Source organism: Ipomoea nil, unplaced genomic scaffold, assembly GCF_001879475.1.
Source record: "Ipomoea nil cultivar Tokyo-kokei standard unplaced genomic scaffold, Asagao_1.1 scaffold2782, whole genome shotgun sequence".
NCBI classification, from domain to species: Eukaryota; Viridiplantae; Streptophyta; class Magnoliopsida; order Solanales; family Convolvulaceae; genus Ipomoea; species Ipomoea nil.
This window is the reverse complement of record NW_017619210.1, coordinates 288,588-310,843: the sequence shown is the minus strand read 5'-3', so window position 1 is coordinate 310,843 and position 22,256 is coordinate 288,588. Positions and strand designations below refer to the sequence as shown.

At 41.5% G+C, this 22,256-nt stretch overlaps 1 protein-coding gene across 1 annotated transcript; it reads right to left on the bottom strand.

Moving 5' to 3' along the window:
• Nucleotides 1-6,775: 6,775 nt before the first annotated feature.
• LOC109157462 (merozoite surface antigen 2-like) lies at nucleotides 6,776-7,315 on the bottom strand. Its single transcript, XM_019305365.1, has one exon. It carries the CDS (start codon nucleotides 7,313-7,315, stop codon nucleotides 6,776-6,778), a length of 540 nt encoding a protein of 179 aa, XP_019160910.1.
• Between the last annotated feature and the right edge of the window lie 14,941 nt (nucleotides 7,316-22,256).

Genomic DNA, 22,256 nt, shown 5'->3' with positions numbered 1-22,256 from the left:
GGCAGCGGGTGCCCGGCGGGCAGCTGCCCGCCCGCCGGCTGCCCGCTGCCGGCGTTGCTCAAATAGGCCGCGGGTAGGTGGCGGGTCCCCCACCCCCACCTACCCCCCACTGACTCTTTTTCACCAAAAACGCCCCGGGAACCTTTGTGGAACCCGAAACCATGCTTAGACACTTTCAAACGCAATTGATAACACACGTAGACAATTAACGGATCAAAATCAAGAAACATATGGCACATAACCTATCATGCTTTTCTAAACATAATCGACACCCAAACATACGAATTCCCGCCCAACATACCAAGAAAAATATCATACAAGTTCCACGATACATCCTAGAGTTCTAATTACTTTTAAATCAACAAGAACACAATTCATCTTCTAGTATCAAGATTCGGTAGGAATATCACATAAACACCAAGAACATCATATAATCATCAAGAACATCAAGAATACCATATAATCATCAAGAACCTCTTATCATCAAGATCATCAAGATTACCCATGGATTCATACACCAATTATCAAGATCAATATAACGAATCATCAACACACAAGAATATGGGGGAAATCCTAAGAGGGGAATCATAGCTATGAAAATAGGTTTTGTTGAGACATGGGTTACCTCTTAGCCTTAATTAATTCCTTGGCTATGAAGGGTCTTTCTTTAAGCCTTCTTCTTTCTTGATTTCTCCTAAGGGGATTCTTGGAACTACTTGTGTGGTGAGAGATTATGGTGGTGAAAGATCTAGGTGCCTCCTATATCCCTATTTATATATTTAAGACTCCTAATTAGGGTCTGAATGGTATGTGTTTACTAATTCTATTCCTTATAGAACTAAGGGCTTATTTTAGGGATAAGGGTCCATGGTCCATAGTGGACCATATTAATTAATTAAAGGGAATCCTAATCGTAGTCTGAATAGTAAAAGGCCTACTTCCTTTATTCCTAATAGATAACTAGGTCTAGGATTCCTAATTAGAATCTGAATAGTAAAGGGTTTACTTTCTTTATTCCTAATAGGCTTAGGACTCTAATTTAGGCAAGGGTCCACGGTTCATGGTGGACCTTATTAATTAATTAAAGGAAACCTAACCGAATTAAATCATATTTAATTATTATTAACGGGATTAATTAAATAATTAATCTGGGATTGAAGGCCGTAACACGGGGTGTTACACTCTCCCCCCCTTACGAGAAGCTTCGTCCCCAAAGCTTGGAAATCATTGCGGGGGTAACGAGTCCAAAGTAGTACGGTGGTCCTATAGCGAAAGCATTCTACGGGGAAACTGTATAATTGTATGTTTATGTGTGCTGGGTTTTTGGGAACGATTAGGTTTAAAGGGCTAAGAGAGTGGGTTTCAAACCTGAGGACAAAGTGAATTTAGGAATTAGGATCAAAGTTTTCAAGGTTGCAACTTAGGGTGTGAGGTTGCCACCTTGTATGGAATCGTTAAAATAGGGGATCAAGAGTGTGGTTGAAGGGTAGAAAGGGTTTTGAAATAAGGAGGGGGCCGATTTTCCGATGGAGGGAAGGGAATTCGGCTAGGATGGGTTAAGGGTTCTCGATCTTCAAGTGACTATTCTGGTTTGATGCTTTGATCACGACGTATTGATGAACTGATGATCCTTCTTCCTTGGTGTTGGCACTTGCTTGACTTTAAGATCCTTGTTAGACCTTGCTTCCCAGGCTAAGGTTTCATCCTTCTCCCCTATCTTGAGGGAATCTCCCATGACGATTTAACACTTACTTCTTTAATGCGTCCAAGGTCTTGACTAAGTTTGGTCAACCAAGCCAATCTCTTAGGGCGCACTTCCCAAATTCTTCCCAAAGTTTCTTTGGAGTCGGTAAACTTTGGGTTGATTTTCCCTTCTTATTGAATTTCATCTCCTCTTTAGTGAATGAAATTCTTAGTAAGACTTCATGTCTTCCCCGAGGTTCGACTAGTTGTGCCTTTTTGTGTTACTTTTAATGGTGAGGGTGTCCTTGCATGCTCTTTTTCTTTTTGAAGCGCAGTTGGTTACCTAACCTCGTTGTGGAATGACTCGGTGACTTTACGAGTCATCTCATTTCCTTGTGGGTCCTTAATGACCCTTGAGATCTTGGCACAAATGTGCTTTTCACATTTTGCCTAGCACCACGGACTACGTAGTTCTTGATTCCATACAACTTGTAAGGAGTCCTCTGATTTGCTTGAACGATATCCATGGTTTGAAGGAGTCCCGGTCCATCCTTAGCATTTTGACTTTTAAGTTCTTTGTGAGTCCTTAGCACGAGTTCCCAACTCGCCTCCTTGGTTTGCACAATCCTTTATGCCAATCATCCCTAGTCGGTTGCATCGTAGAGTCCAACTTCAACCCCACGTGTAATGCAATTGGTTGTGCTTTTCCGATGGTGTCTTGCGTGTCAAGGTCTTTTACCGAAGACACCATGTTTGGGCGACCCATGGTTCTTTACCCAAGACTCGCGTTCATCAATCGAGGCACACAAGTGCGCCATGAATCAATAAAGTGAGGAGTTAAGAAATCAGCACATTGTACCAGTGGGCGCGAGGTGGGCGGTCGTCCGCCTGCCAAGCTCCTGTTGGGAACCCGCGGGAAGGTGACTAGGAAGAGTGAATTCCTTCGGGGAAAATCCCTAGAATGCACAGATTCAAGTCCCGACAAGCCCCATGTCCATGTGCACAATAGAAGGGACTTGAATATATAGGGTGGCCCATCGTATAGTTTTATTGATCCTTAGGTACGAGTTTATAAATGAGTCAAGACTCTCGCATGTTCTTTTTGCTCAGTAGGTCGGGTCCGGTTTCCAATTAGCAACCTCGTCACCTTCACCGGGTGGTTGATTATAAGCCAACTTTGTCTTTGCCTTGCTTGATTAATGATAAGCCTTCTTGGTTTTTCTTGGATTTCGGCTTGTCGCTCGTTCTTTGTTTAGTCCTTTGGTGACCAAGTGCTTGGTGATGCATTTCTCTTCCTTGGAATGCATTGATTGACTGCCTTTGACGTCGCATGGTGTTTTGGTGATTTTGTGTGTTACATGTACTTCTTACGGTGTCATAAAACCATCAAGGTCCTTGTTCCCAGGTAAGACCCTTATCGCCGGGAGGCTCTAGTTGTATGATACTTTCCATGCGTCTGTTGCCTCTTCTTGTCATATCGAGTCCTTTTCAACAATTCGTGCTAACGATTGAGAAAAGACGTTGTTTATGTACTACTTTTCTTTCTTGCATTTAATTGGCGTTCCCGATCTCCGGGCTGGGATAGTTGCGCCCATTCTTAACCAGTTTCGGAAGGGTTCGCTCATGCTGGAGGGAGCGGTCTCCCACTTCCGTTACTCCTTCCTTCGGGTTTGTCCCTAAATTCCCCGTTTGGTCGAAGTTGGCATTACTGGTGTAGGCTTCGTTGGGTGTGCGGGGTTTGCTTACAATTAGGGCCTTCTGGGTTTCGTAGTTGTGGTCTGTCACAGACTTCTTTATCTTGGTTGTCTCTGTAGGATCTAATTCAGGCGCGAAACGAGCCAGCTGGAGGGATCGTTTGTGGTATTCCCTGATGGTGGTCATCCCTTGTTTTAGGTGGAGGATTTTCCTCGTACATGGTTGCCCTTACAGGTGCGGGGTGGAATCGTCCTTGTAGCCGTGCCCCTAGGCACTCCTAGTTGAACCCCTGGTTGTTGCCCATAAGTGGGTTCTTCGTGGATTTATCAAAGATCAGCCTCGTGTCTTGAAGTGGAATGAGGCTATCCCTACGCGGCGTTCCTCTGGGTATTCCACTAACCCGAGGACTTTGTTGAAGGTTCGGGTTCATTCTTCGAGGAGTGTGAGATCCTTGACTGTCTTCTTGTTGGCGCCATGCTGCTGGTTTTCAGGGTCAATATTTATTGTATCGATGAGTCAGTGTGCTGCACCCTTACCTTGGTGTGGTAAGCGTAGGGGGAAGTTATTTTAAGTTAGAGAGGGATAAGGTGAGGGGAGGTTACGTGTAGGTTTCACAATCTCACCGCGCTTCCTAAGATTCCTGAATCCTATGTTCCTAAGTACCTAGAGTTCAAGCCTAATGTCCTAAAGTCCGGTCTTAAGAGTCTTATCCTAGGGTCAAACTTAGGCTCTGATACCAACTGTAACACCCCAGATTTTTAAGACTTTTAAAGACTTATATAATAAAGGTATTCTATTATTAAATCTCAAACAGAGCATTGTTAAACATAAAGGTACGGGGTGTTATGCCACACCTGAGCTGGAGAACTCAGATGCACAGGCTAACTAACTAAATTCTATAATAAAGTAAATGGCACGCAGGCCGAAAGGGAAACTATCTACACTACGCCTCGAATCTCTAGCGCGCTCCGGTGTCTACTCATCAGTGCCTGAAAGCCAAATATATATGTTCAGCCAGGAAATAGTCACGTGGCTTGGGTCGTGCACGTATTTGTTCCCCCGATCCCCGTGGTGTCCCAACGGACTCCGTCTATCGTGCCTATGTCTAGTTTGATATTTCGGGTACCGTTCGTAGGTTGTATGAGTCTTATATATTGCATGCTAGTTGAATTGGTATCCCGTTGACCTAGGTGAAAGAAGTATGAACCCCTTAGGATTATTCTTTGTATGTGAATGATCACGCATAGGTTTTGTTGAGACATGGGTTACCTCTTAGCCTTAATTAATTCCTTGGCAATGAAGGGTCTTTCTTTAAGCCTTCTTCTTTCTTGATTTCTCCTAAGGGGATTCTTGGAACTTCTTGTGTGGTGAGAGATTATGGTGGTGAAAGATCTAGGTGCCTCCTATATCCCTATTTATATATTTAAGACTCCTAATTAGGGTCTGAATGATATGCGTTTACTAATTCTATTCCTTATAGAACTAAGGGTTTATTTTAGGGATAAGGGTCCATGATCCATAGTGGACCATATTAATTAATTAAAGGGAATCCTAATCATAGTCTGAATAGTAAAAGGCCTACTTCCTTTATTCCTAATAGATAACTAGGTCTAGGATTCCTAATTAGAATCTGAATAGTAAAGGGTTTACTTTCTTTATTCCTAATAGGCTTAGGACTCTAATTTAGGCAAGGGTCCACGGTTCATGGTGGACCTTATTAATTAATTAAAGGAAACCTAACCGAATTAAATCATATTTAATTATTATTAACGGGATTAATTAAATAATTAATCCGGGATTGAAGGCCGTAACACGGGGTGTTACAGTCGTCTCAACCGTCTTGGACCACAACGTACGCCGCGAGACTCAGACAACGCGGACACCGGACCATTTGGCCGAGCACGAAGCTCGGCCAAGTGGCCGACCTTGATGTGGCCGACCCCGGGGTGGCCAACCTCGGGGTAGCTGACTACACCATGGCCGACCTCTGCTATGGTCTGCCTTGGTGGACGTCGGCCATGGTTTGCCCCGATGGACCTCAGCCATGGTCTGTCTTGATGGACCTCGGCCATGGTCTTCCTTGGTGGACCTCGACCATGGTTTGCCTCAGTAGACCTCGGCCATGGTCTGCCTTGATGGACCTCGGCTATGGTCTGCCTCGATGGACCTCGGCCATGGTCTTCCTTGGTAGACCTCGACCATGGTCTGCAACGATGGACCTCGGCCATGGTCTGCCTCAATGGACCTTGGCCATGGTCTACCTTGGTGGACCTCGGCTTAGGTCCGGGTCCAGTGCTTCGGGCTTTGTCCGCTCCATATTATTACGCTTCGGGTCCATTTGTAATTATTCCATCATTAGTCCCCCACTCTCTGAGCTGCTAGAAGTAGTCAGGGAAAGAGAGTACTCTTACTCCATGACCTTGGACAACACGACTCTACCCCCTCCAAAACACAGCATCGAAGTCACACGCGCATATGTATATTTTCCTCCAATTGTTTGCGCTTACATCTCTTTGCACTGCGTGAGTGAGCTCCAAAGTTTAGGGTCTGACCTCCAACAAGTACAAGGATCTGAGATCCACACCTTACTCGGATCGGGCTCCAAACATGAGGTCCAAACTTCCACGGGTGCAAGGACTCGAGCTCTGGGGCCCTTCGTGCTGAGCCTTTCCACTTGAGCTCCATGCGTCGAGCTCTTCAACTTGACCTCCTTAACCTGGACCCCTTGACAAGCTCTTCAACTTGGGCTCCTCGCAATGAACTCTTTTAACATGAGCTTGCTGGGATGACCTTTTGGATTTGAACTCCTCACCTCGAGGTACTTGGGTGAGCTCTTCGATATGAGTTCTCCACGATGAGCTCTTTAACTCGGACTCCTTAACTTTAACACCTTGAGATGAGGTCCAACCTCAAACAAACGCAACGACTTGGACTTCGCTTAGGATGAGTTCTAAGGCTTGAGGTCCAACAAAAAACAAACACAAAAGCTTGAGCTCTGCTACGGACGAGCTCTAAGGCTAGAGGTCCAACCTCAAACTCAAAGGCTTGGACCCCGTTTCGGATGAGCTCTAAGGCTTGAGGTCCAGACTCAAACTCAAAGGCTTGGACCCTGCTTCGGATGACCTCTAAGGCTTGAGGTCCAACCTCACCAAATACGAAGGCTTTGGCCTCACTTCGGATGACCTCTAAGGCTTGAGGTCCGACTTCAACAAACGCAAAGGGTGGACTCCCTTCCAGATCACCTACAAGGATTGAGGTCCACCCTCAACAAACGCAAAGAGTTGGACTCCACTCTAGATGACCTCCGAGGCTTGGGGTCCAACATCAACAAACGCAAATGCTTGAGCTCTTCTCCAGACGAGCTCTAAGGCTTGAGGTTGGAGTTTTGCCACAGCTCCTAATCAAACCAAACCTTCCGTTCGGTGATAGGTGAGGTCGGAACACGTATCGCCCCTTTGGTGTTAGTGGTTTCAGGTCGAAGTCCTTCGACTTTGGACCCAAAAGCTCTTCTGTTTGGTGATAGGTGAGGTTGGACCTCGTATCGCCCCTTTGGCGTTAGCGGCTTTAGGTCGAAGTCATTCGACATTGGACCCAAAAGCTCTTCCGTTTGACGATAGGTGAGGTCGGACCTTGTATCGCCCCTAGGGTTCCAGTTGTTATATGTCGAAGTCTCTCGACTTTGGACCCAATGTTGAATGGACCATTCGTTGCAAAGGTTGAATGAACCATTTGATGGACCATTCGTTGCAAGGTTGAATGGACCATTTGATGCACCATTTGTTGCAAGGTTGGATGTACCATTTGATTGACCATTCGCTGCAAGGTTGAATGGACCATTCGTTGCAAAGTTGAATGGACCATTCGTTGCAAGGTTGGATGGACCATTCGTGGAGAGGTCAGCCGGACTATGCTCGAGTCCCCCACTCCCTTCTCCCATCTTCAAATAGGAGTAAAATGGGTGCGTGACGAATTTTGCTACTTTTATTACAAGAATAAACCATAAGGGGCCGGACCGCCTTAGTATCTGAATCATTGAAAAATTTGAGCAAGCGCTTAGAGTTCCAAACTCGTCATACGAATTTCTTCTTTGGGGTCTTGAGCCTGTAGTTGCGAATGACCTTAATGATCCAACCTCGGAGGTCGGCCGGGAGCCCTATTCCCACCTTTACCACCTTATCAGGTCGGCTAAGGTCCAAAACTACCTTTTCAGTCTCCACTATAGGTTTGGCTCGAGGTCATTTTTCCTACTCTTGAAGTGCCTTCTCGACTATGGTGTGGACCTGGAGGTCTCTCTACCTGATTTGGCGGCAAACCCTCAAGTAGCAGCTACGACTTATCTTTTGGTCCCCTCGAGCAACACCAACCCCTGTTGGGGTGGGAAATTTGAGGCATAGGTTGTAACACCCCTAATAATACTAGATAAGTATGATACTAATTCGTCATGCATAATTAACCCACTTAGCTTAGCATAAAAACGTACCAAAAGATAGTAATGTGCTAGCTAGATATTATGTACACCAAAAAATGTATCAAACAATTTTTACCTCCCTCTTAGCTTCGCATTGATGTACGCCCTTAACTTCTTGAAATCATTTTCATGGCTTTAGTTTTGGTACGGGGCTGTCACTTGTCCAATCACGTAATTGCCGTAGGCTTCCCTTATGCTTTCTCCTCTCAAAACGCCTGCTTCATGCCAAGTGATGCACTCATCAAACAATTGGCCATCACACATTTGCTCACTCCGATCTCCAAACTTGGTTTGTAGCTCTTGCAACTTTTACATCCTAGTGGCAATTGGCTTTGGCAATGGTGCAATCAGCGTGGACTGTGGAACACCTTGTGGGGTTGAGCTTGAGCTAGCATGTGTACCCCTTAGATAATCTATCATGCTTCCTCCACGACCTAGGTCTCGACCTCTACTTGATTCTCCTCCTCTAGATGTTGTTGACCGAATGAGCTCAACAATAACTGGTCCAATCGGCTGTGGTGCATAGAAAGGGGATACTGTAACACCCCCTAAAAACAAGCTATTTAAAAGCTTTAAACATGCAGATAACTGAGCTAAACCACAAACACAGCAGAAGACTGAAAGATAACTAGATAAACATAATCCGAAACATGGGGTGTTATGCCACGTTCACCAAAAGGATGAACGCTACGACAACATCTGCAATGTTTACATCTAAACCATATTCTCAAAGTGCTACATCTAAACTGGCACACAGGCCACAAAACAAAGAGGGAGAAGCTATACTAGCAAGCACTAGACCGCGCACTTGCATAGACATCACCTGAAAGAACACAATAAAACATGGGACGACGCCCGGTCAGCGAATAATGCTGGTAACCCACCAATACATGTGAAATAACATACATAGATAAGATATAAGTTGTAAAGCCATTTTCGAAATGGAATACATAAGTATATAAGTACAAAACCAAGAGGGCAATAGTCAACACAAGACTCAACACTCTCAACAAGGATACGGAAACACATCCCAAAACCACAAAGGATAACCACAACACAAAGGATAAAGACAAGACCGATGGCAACACATGCCCTTGTGACTACACACGTCATAAGAAGAGAACTCACAACAACGGCTACACAAGCCCTCGTGACATCACCCATCACGAGTTGATATGCCTTCCTTATGCCCGGTTCCAACCTTATGGCTACCCCCAACCTTATTTCTTCTTCCAACCATTACCTCCAGGACCCCTGTACTTCTTAGTCCAACCTTTTCCCCCTGGGACCGTCGTCCCCCCACCAACGACCAACAACGAGACCACCAATTTCATAGTACACGAGGGTACCGTACACACACACGGCAACACATGCCACCCAAGAATCACGTGAACCTTACACAAAGGTCACAACTCCATAATCACGTCACGGCCACCACGAGGACCGCTGCAATACCTTGGTGACTAGTGTCCCATACCACTAATCGTGCAATCCAGGTAAAGTCGCACACACACATCACACCACAACATGAATCAATCAATGGATCACAACGAAGATATGAAACTATACTCAATCAAGGAATGGGTCACAGCCCAACACCAACAACGATGAATAACACAAGTTATCATCAACCAATAGGAAGGTACAAACAACACACATGCTAGCATTTAAAACCCCGAACTAGCATGCTCATCAAACGGGTAAACCAAACGTAGTTCCGAAGAACACACAAGACTCATCACGGTTCAACGAAACACAATGTTGAACACTTACCACGATTCACGACACCAAATACCTACATGGGTTCCTACCATATAGTTCTAGACATACGAAACATCAAGAAGACACTCAAATAGTTCCACAAAATAACATCGGGAAGTCCAAAGACCAAATACCGAGTCAAAAGAATCACTGGGAACGAATCTCCGCCAAACCACAATACGTACCCCGCGGGTGGGCCCACGGGTAGGCCCTTACCCGTGGTCTTGCCCGCGGGTACAAGCCTTCCACAACGTGTACCCTGCGTGTGGGCGGCGGGTGGGCCTCTTACCCGCCGTTCCGCCCGCGGGTACAATCCTGTACCACAACAAAACACTTCGCAGATTTTCATCTCCAAACTCAAATTCAAGTCCAAAACATGCCAAATCTCACCAAACACAACAAAATGACTTAAATCAAACGAAATGCCAAGGAATGGCACAAATGAACCCTAAACACAAGCTCTAGATATGCATTTTCACAAGACAATGCATAAACACTCACATTCCATAGCAAAAACACATGTAGAATCCAAGAAATCATCATATAGGTAAGCAAAATAGATTTTGTAGAGCATGGGTTACCTCTTGTAGACTAAAGACTTCACTTTACACCTCAACAAGCTCCTCTCAAGGCTCACCTTCCAAACCCACTTCAAGAACATACCAAAAGATCATAAAGATCCTATCTTTAAGAAAAGACACCTTAGATAAAACCAAAAACACAAGATGAACTTAGATCTTACCCTCCTAGATGCCCAAATATATGAAAGGTTGAATCTTGGAAGAAACTCTTGATGTTTTGGCAAAGCTTCAACTTGGCTTGGAAGAAAAACTACTCACTTTTTTAGAGAGAATATGGAGCTAGATTTTTAGAAAAGTGTAAGGAGAGAATGAAGGTGGTCTACTAGGTTACAATACCAACAACAAGTGAAAGGTCAAGAATACCCTTACTAACATAAGGAAGTGTAAGGAACAAGGGAACTCCTTACAAAGCTCAATGTACAACTTTGACTCTGGGGTTGACTAGTCAATTACTAGTCCCTAACTATAAAATTTCAGGAATTTAAGGAATTAAATTACAAATTGAAATAGGATTAATTATTTAATTAATCCCTTAATTGAATTTGGATTTCGGGGTGTCACAGGTACAAAATTACTTGCAAGTCTTTCCCCCTTTTCAGCAGCATCAACAAACTTTTGAAAGTTATCCGAAGCGATGACTTGATTTTGTCGAACTCCATCAAGCAAATCTTTGTTGATATTGGTTTGTTGTAGGAGTCTTTTCATTTGTTGCTCCAACAACTTTAGCCTAGAATTGGTTTCGATGCCCAACTTGCCCATTTCAAGAAACATCTTCAATATTTCACTCCGTAACTCCTCTTTGGCCGTATCAATCTCATGTTTAAAGAGTCCTTGCCTATTAAACAATTGCTCGGCACGATCAAACATGGCTTTGTGATAGTCATCAAGTTTGTGATCCATGTTGTCAATTTTGCTATCCAATCCTCCTGTTAATTCTTGAACTAGCAATTTTATATCACCCGCAATTTCCTCTCACAAAGATTGAGTATTGAAAGGTACTTCGGGTTGTGTTGGAGGCGTAGGATTCGGCAAGGAGTCAAATAACTCATCATGCGGAGTGGCAATCATTGCTTCGGCTAAGCTTGGTTCGACATTGGTCTCATTGGTGTAGCAAATCATCAAAGGTGTAGTGTTTCTTCGATTTTCTTGGTCATAAATATCACACCTTGTTGGCAAAGTTGGAAAATTGTTTGCTTCATTCAAATTCAAGGACACTTGATTTCTTGGTTCACTAACATCTTCATGAATTGATCCCGTAATCTCCGTAGCGGGATGAGGAAAATAGGATTCATAGCTCAAATTCTCATCACCAAATGTAGCAGGGTACAGGTCCAACTCCGGCAAGCCTACATCATCAACTCTTGCCATTGATCCTTCACCGGGAGCTCTTCGAATTTCTTCCAAGGAATTGATAGTAGCTCGGCGAACATCATTTGGATCAAATTCTCCAAGAGGTGCATCCGGTGCGATTTCAACAACCACACTCTTTTCTGTCCTTCTCTTCTGTGCAACCTTAGTCACAAAACAAGTATTAATCACAGATAATCTCTTGGCCTGCGCAAGGTCACGAGTTCCTAAACAACTTAGAACAAGTTCTTCTCTTTCCAAGGTATTCGGCCCAATGGTTTCGGCCAGTTTATTGTGATCAGACAATCTCCAAGATCTCCATGCTCTTGCACGCTCAAACTCCTCAAGCAACACACTATCCGCTCCAAGAGTTGGTACATCATCCACACTACCAACCTCTACTCTATCAACCGGCAAAGGTGGATTGTTTGGGTTTAAGGAATTGATGATGGATGAGGGTACATATGGTATAGGGTGGATTGAAGCATCTTCGTTTGATCTTATGGCGGGGGTGTTGGGTCCCTCATTACTCGCCTCGCGAATAATGGGTCTAAGAGTTATGGAGGGTTTTGAGGGTTGGGGGTTTTTCTTTTTCGAGAGGGTTTAGGTACGGTGGGGGCTTTGGATTCGGTGGTGTTGGGTTTAAAAAGATAGTTTTGGTTTAGGACAAGTTTGGCTTTGGATAGGGGTAAATTTTTTGTTCTTAGGATCTCCCCAACTGCAAAACCATAACCAACCTCCTGTTGGAACCATCCCTCCACCAACAGTTTGGCTTTCTCAAGTTGATCACACAACTTCTCAAACAAGAATAATCCCCAATCAACACAAACATTGTTCACAATAACATTCATAATCATGAGCTTCTCCTTAGACAATTTATCACGGCAATAATATCTAGACTCAACACACTTGTGTATATAATATCCAACAAGAGTCCATATTCCTTTTTAAGATCATTTTTCTCGCCGTTTAACTTAGGTGCTAGCGGTGCGTTGGCATTGCGTACCTTGGCCCAAATGGCATTCAAATCAAAATCGTGAGTCTCAACTCTCAAGTTCGACTCTACCAGGTTAAATATTCTCCGAAAATCATCGACATTTATCTCCACTTCTACACCTTTCACCATGGACTTGATCGAATTATTCTCAATTTTAGCATGCAAATATAATTCGGTCACTTCATCTAAAGGTGAAAAAATTTAACAACCCCCAAATTCTTGTCTTGAACTTGATTGGTGAAATCGGTGGTGTCGAGGATCATCCCACTTAGCACACGGCTTGACCTCCTTGTTCCTCCGGTGGTGATTGTCTCGGTCTCCATTTGACTTGGATCAACCTCCATTGATTAGAACTTGATTTGAGTGATTTTGGTGAGATTTTAGTGTTTTTCGGTGGTAATATCGGAAAATCTTGAGGGGTTTGGGTGTGATTTTAGGTTTGGGTGATGGGTATTTATGGGTATAATGATTTAGAATGGAAGGTTTGAGATGGGTGTGGAAGCATTTGAGATGGTTTGGGTTTCTTCCTCTTTGTTGAAGTCGGCCGGCGAGAATGGAGAAGAAGATGAGATGAGTTTATTTTTCAGTTTCCTCCTTCTACCCGTTAGGATTGAGGACAAAATCCTTGTGAATTTACACTCTTGCCCCTTAGTGGATGGAGAGAGACTATTTATCTCTTTGAGGATAAATTCGACCTTCTACATGATTTAAATATGCCAGCTCAGATTTAAATACTCCATTTGTGGGTACATGGCGCCAAAAATTGTGCTTCAAATAACCGCCAACCTGGAGCAAATCAGATAAAAAAAATCTCAAAAATAATCTGTTAGAGCAATAAATATATTCCAGATAAATAGTATCACCTCGATTTCAAAATTCAATAAAGCTAATAATTTCTTTGATTGTCAGATATATGCCTAACAGACTAAAAAGGTCTTCTAATTTCCAAAACAAATTAAATCCAATTGCCTTTCTACAGACCTGAACCTAACATATCTTTGACTTTTGAGGGTACAGATTGGGCGAGAATGGTTTGGGCGAAAAGCAAGTTCCAAAATTCATCAGAAAGTTCCCCCTTTTTATGATAACCCAACCAAAATGAATTCCACCTTAATTGCATACACATAGCTTAAATTAATTAAACTAATTAAAGCACACTTATAGATAATATAGCAATTAGGTGACACAAATTAATTATGATAAAGATGTGACAAATATGTAAGCATGTATAACACAAATTTCACATAATTAAATTACGAAAACATGTACGCACATTTTGTAAGACACAATTAACACATTTAAGCACATAAGCACATTTTACGAAAACATGTGCGCAACCTATTACATAACACACGTACACAAATATAACACAATTTGCACAGAATATGAATTCCTTAAAATAAATTGCCAACACACGTAAGATCACATAAGTCACATAAATAACACATTTCACTCAGGGTGCGAACTCATTTCAAAATTAAGAGTTTAGAAATACTTAGCTCATTTCGATCATTCCCATTTCATGCCTTAGAGTTGCAAAACGAGATTCACAAAACGGTTTTGTGAGAATGTCGGCAATTTGATTCTCCGTGGGAATGTGATCGATTTTTAAATCCTTCTTTTCGACGTGGTCTCGGATAAAATGGTGTCGAACGTCGATATGCTTGGTTCGCAAATGAAGCACCGGATTTTGGGTTATGGCGATCGCACTAGTATTATCGCATAAAATGCTAACATTTTTGTAACACCCCTAAAATTTAAAAATTTGAATTCTTATGAAATAAAGGTAATACTATCATTAAATCCCAAAACAGAGCATAACTAAACATAATTGTTGGGGTGCTATGCACGTCTGAGCTGGAGAACTCAGACGCACAGGCTAATCTATCTAAACATCATAAATCCTCAAATCAATATTAAGTACATCATCATAGCACGTAAACCGATAAGGAACTAACTAGCTAAGCCTCGGGTCCTCTAGCGCGCTCCGGAGCTACTCATCTGTGCTTGAAAGCCAAATATATCTGTTCAGCGAATAATGCTGGTAACCCACTCTAACGCGTTAAAATACAATATAGGTAGATATATATATATATATATATATATATATATATATATATATATATATATATATATATATATATATATATATATATATATAAGGAAAACCATTTTGAAGCCGAAATAGATATATACTTATGAAACTCTAATTTAAAACCGAGAATAGACTCAACAGGTAAGGGTAGGCACATTCATCAGATATAATTACGCATATGAAGATATTATCATACACCCTATGGTCACAAGACGATTTCACATCATTCATATTAGTATATAATCATTATCTCAGCACGTATTAAAACATGAAAACAATCGCATGCCCAAATGTGTTTCACCACGTAAACACATTTGGTGGTGCCGCAGGACCAATCGCATGCCCATACATGAGGGTCAGCGCATATAGCTTTGACACGGCCCCGAAGCACCCTGCCTTGTACCGCAGCACAAGGGGATTGATCGCAACCAATCGATGAATCACAGCTCATTTATAACGTTTGATCGCAACCAAACAGTGGACCGCAACCCTATATATATTTATATACCAATCCGATCGCAACTGGCCGGGTTAACAGCCGATGGTTCTCAACCCATCCAACTGCCTGTATAGCTAATTGATCGCAACCAATTGGGGTATCATGCACAAATAACACATAGCCAAGCACATGCAACCCACATTAACACATAAGGAGGGGAAATCATACATATATAATCTATGCGTGGTCAACCACATTACTAGAGATACGCCTAAGGGGTTCATGCTCCTTTCTCCTAGGTCCATGGGATACCAATTCGACTAGCATGCAATATACAAGACTCTCTTATCCTTTGAACGGTACCCGAAACATCAAACTAGACTCAGGCACGACAAACGGGGTCCAATGGGACACCACAGGACATGGGGAAATATCAAACGGGGAAAACCACCACGTTCGACACTAGAATTCCAGCGGGTGGCCGGAGGGTGGAGGGCCACCCGCCGGCGGCACAACACGGGACAGCGGGTGCCCAGCGAGCAAACGCCTGCCCGCTGCCGGGCGGCCTCATGGGGCAGCAGGTAGGTGGTGGGTACCCCTGCCCCCACCTACCCCCCACTGACTCTTATGTAATAATTCGGTCCCGGGATCCCTCGTGGAACTGAAACCATGTCCAAACACATTTAAACACAAACGACGACACCAGATAATCAAGTAATGGATTAAAACCAAGAATCACATTAAATACATCCTAATACGACTTCTAAAATGCCAACACTCAATACCCGATCATGCAAAATCCCACCCAAACATACCAAGAATAACACAATACGAAATCAACGTTTAAACCCTAGGGCTCTAGTCATAATTAAAACACAAGATCATTGATATAATTTATCTTAGAATCAAGAACATCAAGATTATCACATAAGTATCAAGATTAGAATATAAACATCAAGATCATCTCATAAACATCATGGTTATCTCATAATCATCATATCAATCTCAAGAAAAGCCATATCAAGATGCAAACACAGAATCATATATTGAAGGAGCCAATGAAGGAGATTATAGCAAGGAAAATAGATTTTGTTGAGACATGGGTTACCTCTTAGCCTTAATTAGAATCATTGGCTACTAAGGTTCTTTCTCTAAGATCTCCTCTTCGTGATTTCTCCTACGTTTGGTGATAGGGTAATTCTTGGGAATTCTTGTGTGGTGGAATCTATTGTGGTGTGAATTCTAGGTGCCTCCTATGTCCTTATATATATCTAAGATTCCTAACTAGGGTCTGAATGGTAGGGATTTACTTATTCTATTCCTTATAGGACTAAGGGTTTGGTTTAGGGATAAGGGTCTATGATCCATGGTGGACCCTTCTTAATTAATTAAGGGAATTCAATTCTCTTTTAAGGGTAAGTAATTAAATAATTAGTTTGGGTTAGAGGCCGTAACACGGGGTGTTACAGTTTTCGCACTTAATCCCATTGTCCAATAATTGTTGCTTCATCAACAAGATTTGTGCACAACAACTCCTAGCTGCAATATAAATTCGGCTTCGGCAGTGCTCGTAGCTATGGAGTTTTGCTTTTTGCTGAACCAAGAGACCAATCTTCCTCCTAAGAACTGGCATGTCCCTAAGGTACTTTTTCGGTCTATTTTACAACCTGCAAAATCTGCATTTGAATTACCAGTTAGTGTAAAATCTCCTTCTTTGGGATACCATAATCCCACATTGATTGTTCCTTTTAGATATTGGATTATCTTCTAGGTTGTGATTAGATGACTTTCTTTGGGCTTTGATTGGAATGTCGCATATACGCCAACCGAGTAGGATATGTCCAGTCTGCTTGCGATTAAGTATAGTAACGATCCAATCTTCCCTCGACAAATCGTTTGGTCGACATCTTTTCCTTCATCATCTTTATCCAATTTTTGAGATGTACTCATGGGAATTTTGACTGAGGATTTTCCATCTAGGCCAAATTTCTTGATAAGATCTCTTGTGTACTTGGCTTGATTTATGAAAATTCCTTCTTCAAGTTGCTTGACTTGCAGTCCCAAAAAGTAATTTAATTCTCCCATCATACTCATCTCGAACCTGTTCTGCATGAGCTTAGAAAATTTCTCACATAGAGATTTATTAGTACTTCCAAAAATAATAGAGTAAAAGACATTTTTGGTCATAGACTTATAGTGACACGGACAATTTTAGTCCTTTATAAAAAATTTAGACAATTTATAGACACACTTATTATGACGAGGACAATTTTGGTCCTCCGTCTACATTTCTGTTAGATGGCTGTTTGAGATGAGGGTATTTGCGTCATTTCATCTCCTCTTTATTCCATCTTTAATTTGCGTTATTCCATCTTCTCCAACGCCGATGAAGTCGAGCCTCTCTCATCCCTAGCAGTTGATGTTCCCTGTAATAAATTTATCGGCATTGACACAAAAAATTTAAGCGAGATAACTCGTCAACTGAAAATGAGTAAACACACAAGTATACCTCCATTGTTGGTGAGAATGATAAAGGCCTCAAAAGTCAAAACTGCATCAGGGAAACACAACAAATTCACCAAATACGATAATTGAGCAAGGCAAGATATTAATTATCATACACCACTGAGGCCTGATAAAGAAATAGCAATTACACATTTTACCACAACTAAATAGGGATACAAAAGGGTAATATATCATAAAAAGGTTATCACAAGGTACAACAACTTGTCTAAGAAGAAGAAATACAGTCAAATATCAAGCAGAGTTCAATAAAATGAGTGGAGAAATATGAGGACGTGTTAAAGTAGAAGCAAGATTTTAGAGTAAAATCAATGGACACTAAGAATTGGTGTGTACCATTCATTTGCAGAATGTAAGAGCTGTTGAGGCCTTTAGGTAAATGCACATGTACTTATTCCAAGTAAAATAGATGCATAAAAATTTTAATATTCATAAAAAAAAATCCAATTACGCAAAGTAATAAAATCATTATAAAATTAATTCAAACAACTTCAAGAACTAATAATTCAAAAGGATCCATGGGAATACAAGGGCTATTAATTCAATGAGCCCTGAAACAGCCTCAAAAACTCTTTTTTTTTTCTTGGCATATAAATGGTGATGACTTGTACCATGGTGCACACAACAGTATTTGGGCTCAAACAGAGAACCTAGAGGCAGAAAAATGGTGTGGTTACTGGTTAGAGAGGAGATACAGGGGATCGTCTTCAAATTTTCTTCTAAAATCAATGTTGTTGTTTGAAGAGACATCATCCATAAACGTGATTGCTCAACTAAAAATCACAAAGCATATTGGCCACTTAATTCAGCCTAACACAATATAAAATGACAAAGCATCTCAAAAGATCAAATTTCAATTTCTACAGAGCAATTAATCGGATCTTGAAAATTCCAAAATTCAATTACAAAATCAGATAGCAAGGTGCTCAAAATTAAACTAACCCAGGTGGAATTCATGACCGCATTGAAGCTTAGCCCAAGATATATCCCCATTACGATTCTCCGTTTCAAGGCAAATCGAACACGACTCTGCTGCCGACACCTTGCCGCCTCCGCCTCCACCTCCACCATCGCCCTCGTCAAGAAGATCCACATCATTTTTCAAACTCTTGTGTTTTTCATCGCAGAGAGTACTTACTAGGACACAAAGGTCGTGGATGAAGTCGGCGGAGGAGTGGGGGTTGAAGAAGTAGTTGTTGGCAGGGGAGGAGGTTGTCTCGGCAGAGTGAAGGAGGAGATGGTGGTGGTCCGACAAATCGTCTACCACGAAGGAGGGGAAAATGTCGGCGTTGGAGAAGATGGAATAACGCAAATTAAAGATGGAATAAAGAGAAGATGAAATGACGCAAATACCCTCATCTCAAACAGCTATCTAATAGAAATGTAGACGGAGGATCAAAATTGTCTTTGTCATAATAAGTGTGTCTATAAATTGTCTAAATTTTTTATAAAGGACTAAAATTGTCCGTGTCACTATAAGTCTAGGACCAAAAATGTCTTTTACTCAAAATAATATCATCAACATAAATTTGTACTAATAAAATGTGATTATTTTCTTGAATTCTAAAGAGGGTTTTATCGACTAGACCTTTGGTCAATCCACAACTAATTAAGAACATTGACAAGGTGTCATACCAAGCTCGCGGAGCTTGTTTTAACCCATACAATGTCTTCTTTAATTTGTAGACTTGATCACCAACGTCTTTTACCTCAAAATCGGGTGGTTGTTCGACGTAAAATTCTTCTTCAAGTAAGCCATTAAGAAATGCGCTCTTTACGTCCATTTGATACACAGTGAAATTCTTGTGCGCTGCATATGCTAGGAATATTCGGATTGCTTTGAGCCGTGCGACGGGGGCAAATGTCTCATCAAAATCTATGCCTTCTTCTTGTGAGTATCCATTCGCGACTAATCTTGCTTTATTCCTAACAATCACGCCGTCTTCGTTTGCTTTGTTCCTAAAGACCCATTTAGTGCCAATTACATTTTGGTGCGTTGGTCTTGGAACAAGTTCCCATACGTCATTGCGCTTGAATTGATCTAATTCCTCTTGCATTGCATCTATCCAACTTGGATCGGCTAAAGCTTCGTCAATTTCTTTCGGTTCCAGTTGTGATAGAAAACATGAGAACATTGCATCTCTTGTTGGTGCATCTTGTTGATCCTTGTAGATGATCATGTTCTTACTCCGTCTCTCGGATTTCCAATTACTAAATCATGTAGGTGATTTCTTAGCCACTTTCAATTTGGTTGAAAATTCATTGGATTCTCAGAGTTTCCTTCTTGTTGAAATTCCACTTGTTGTGAATTGTTGATGGGTGCATCTTCGGGTTCATCTACTAGGATTTCTTCCGTTGGAATTCCGGGTGCAATTTCGGTTGTGGGTGTGGGTGATACTTCGGGTGTCACTTTAGATATTGTCTCAATTTGGTGAGTACTCATATTACTTGATTCTTCTACCTCCTGCAACACATTATCTTTGAAAATATCATTAGAATTATTTAAATCACGATTACCTCCATTATCCTTGTCATTTTTGTCGTGATTTTCGTCGAACACGACGTGAATCGATTCTTCTACCACCATGGTTGATTTGTTGAATATTCTGTACGCATTGCTGGTAGATGAATATCCTAAGAATGTTCCTTCGTCCGCTCGCTCGTCAAAAGTCTTTAAATGAGACTTTCCATTAACAAGTACAAAACATTTACAACCAAATGTATGAAAATAGGTGAAATTGGGTTTTCTCCCTTTCCATAACTCATATGGTGTTTTGTTATAGGACTTGTGGATTAGACTGCGATTTTGAGTATAGCACGCCATATTGATAGCTTCTGCCCAAAATCTCTTTGGCAGTCCGGCGGCTGATATCATGACTCGTGCGGCTTCCTTGAGTGTTCGATTTCTTCTTTCAGCTACGCCATTTTGTTGCGGCGTTCGTGCGGTAGATAATTGATGTAAGATTCCTTGTGAATTGCAGTACGATTGAATCACTCTGTTCACAAATCTGTTCCTCGATCGGTTCGTATTGTTGCAATCTCCATGTCTTTCTCGACTTGCACTTGCTTTAATAGCTCTGGCAGCGTTGATATGACTTCATCCTTTTTCTTGATGAATATTGTCCATGTGTACCTGAAAAAATCATCAACAACAACCAAAGTACATTTATTACCACTTATACTTACTGGGTCTACTGGACCAAATAAATCCATGTGTAGTAGACTTAGGGGTGTTGATGTTGACTCTTGAGCTTTGTTTTTGAAAGATGCTTTGATTTATTTTCCTTTCTAGCATGCATCAGAAATTTGATCTTTCTTGAACACAATGTTGGGTAGTCCTTTGACTACCTTATTTCTTGCAAGCTTGTTGATGGTTTTGAAATTCAAATGGTTTAGCCTTCTATGCCATTCCCAACTAGCTTCATTCGAATTGTTTGCCATCAAGCACACAGAGTCCTTTGTTGTACTCCAATCTACAACGTACATATTCCTCTTTCTTGATCCGGCGAGTACGACTTCATTCGTAGATTCGTCCTTGACTTGGCATTTACCTTTGAAAAATTTTACGAGATATCCTTTGTCGCAAAATTGACTTGTGCTGAACAAGTTGAATTTTAATCCTTCGACATAAGATATGTCCTCAATTCGTAGACCATTTTTCACAATTGTACCCGTTCCTTTTGTCATTCCATATCGATCGTTTCCTCCAAAAACTACTTTTGGCCCTTCGATACTTTTGAACTCAACTTGACTAGCTTTATTGCCGGTCATGTGTCGAGAGCATCCACTATCGAAATACCAAATTTCCTGCAAAAATGATTAATTGCTTTTAGGTACCCAGACTTGTTTGGGTCCTTTTGTGTTAGTAATTTTTGGCATCCAAATCCACCTAGATCCCACTGATCCAAGAGTAGGTGATTTGTAACCATTAAAAACTCTATAATCATAACGCACTTGCGAATAATGCTTTGGTGCGGGTTGGGAAGCAGATAGTTGCTTGATCCTATGAAAAAGAGCAAATCTGGACTTGGTCTATGATTTGTCTTCAAGAGACCAATCTTATTCTGAGGGATATAATCTCCCAGCCCCAATTCTCGGAATTCTTCCCATATTCCTATTAGGTTTTGATGCACTAGACTCGTTGGCTCTCCTTTGAGATACAAATTTTTGCCTTTTAAAATTTTGTTGTCTTGCCGAGATATTATTATGTTGATTCGGCCTTGCAACAATTTTCTTGGTATTTATTTGATTACCAACTCCTTGTCTCATTGTGTTATACTGACTTTTCACAAATTTTACCACTGGAACTTTATTAATTAAAGTAGTAGTAGAATTAGTCAGTTTCACAGGAGTTTGAGAACATGATGGATCTTAGCCCAATCCGGCTTTATCTCCAGCGGGTTTTTGCATACTTACCATCTTATCCATTATTTTGGATGAATGCGTAAATGATGCGATTACTCCCCGAAGGTTATGTTCTCGAACCTCTCTAGCTTTGCACTCTTCTTGAAGTCGAATATTTTCGGCTTTCAAGTTACTCAATTCAAGTAAAGCATTTTGTAATTTTTGTGTCATTTCTTCCTTTTCAAGGATTAACAAATTATTGCGCTCTTTGACTTGAGTATGAGTGTACATGACCTCTTGACAATCTTTCATGAGACTTAGAA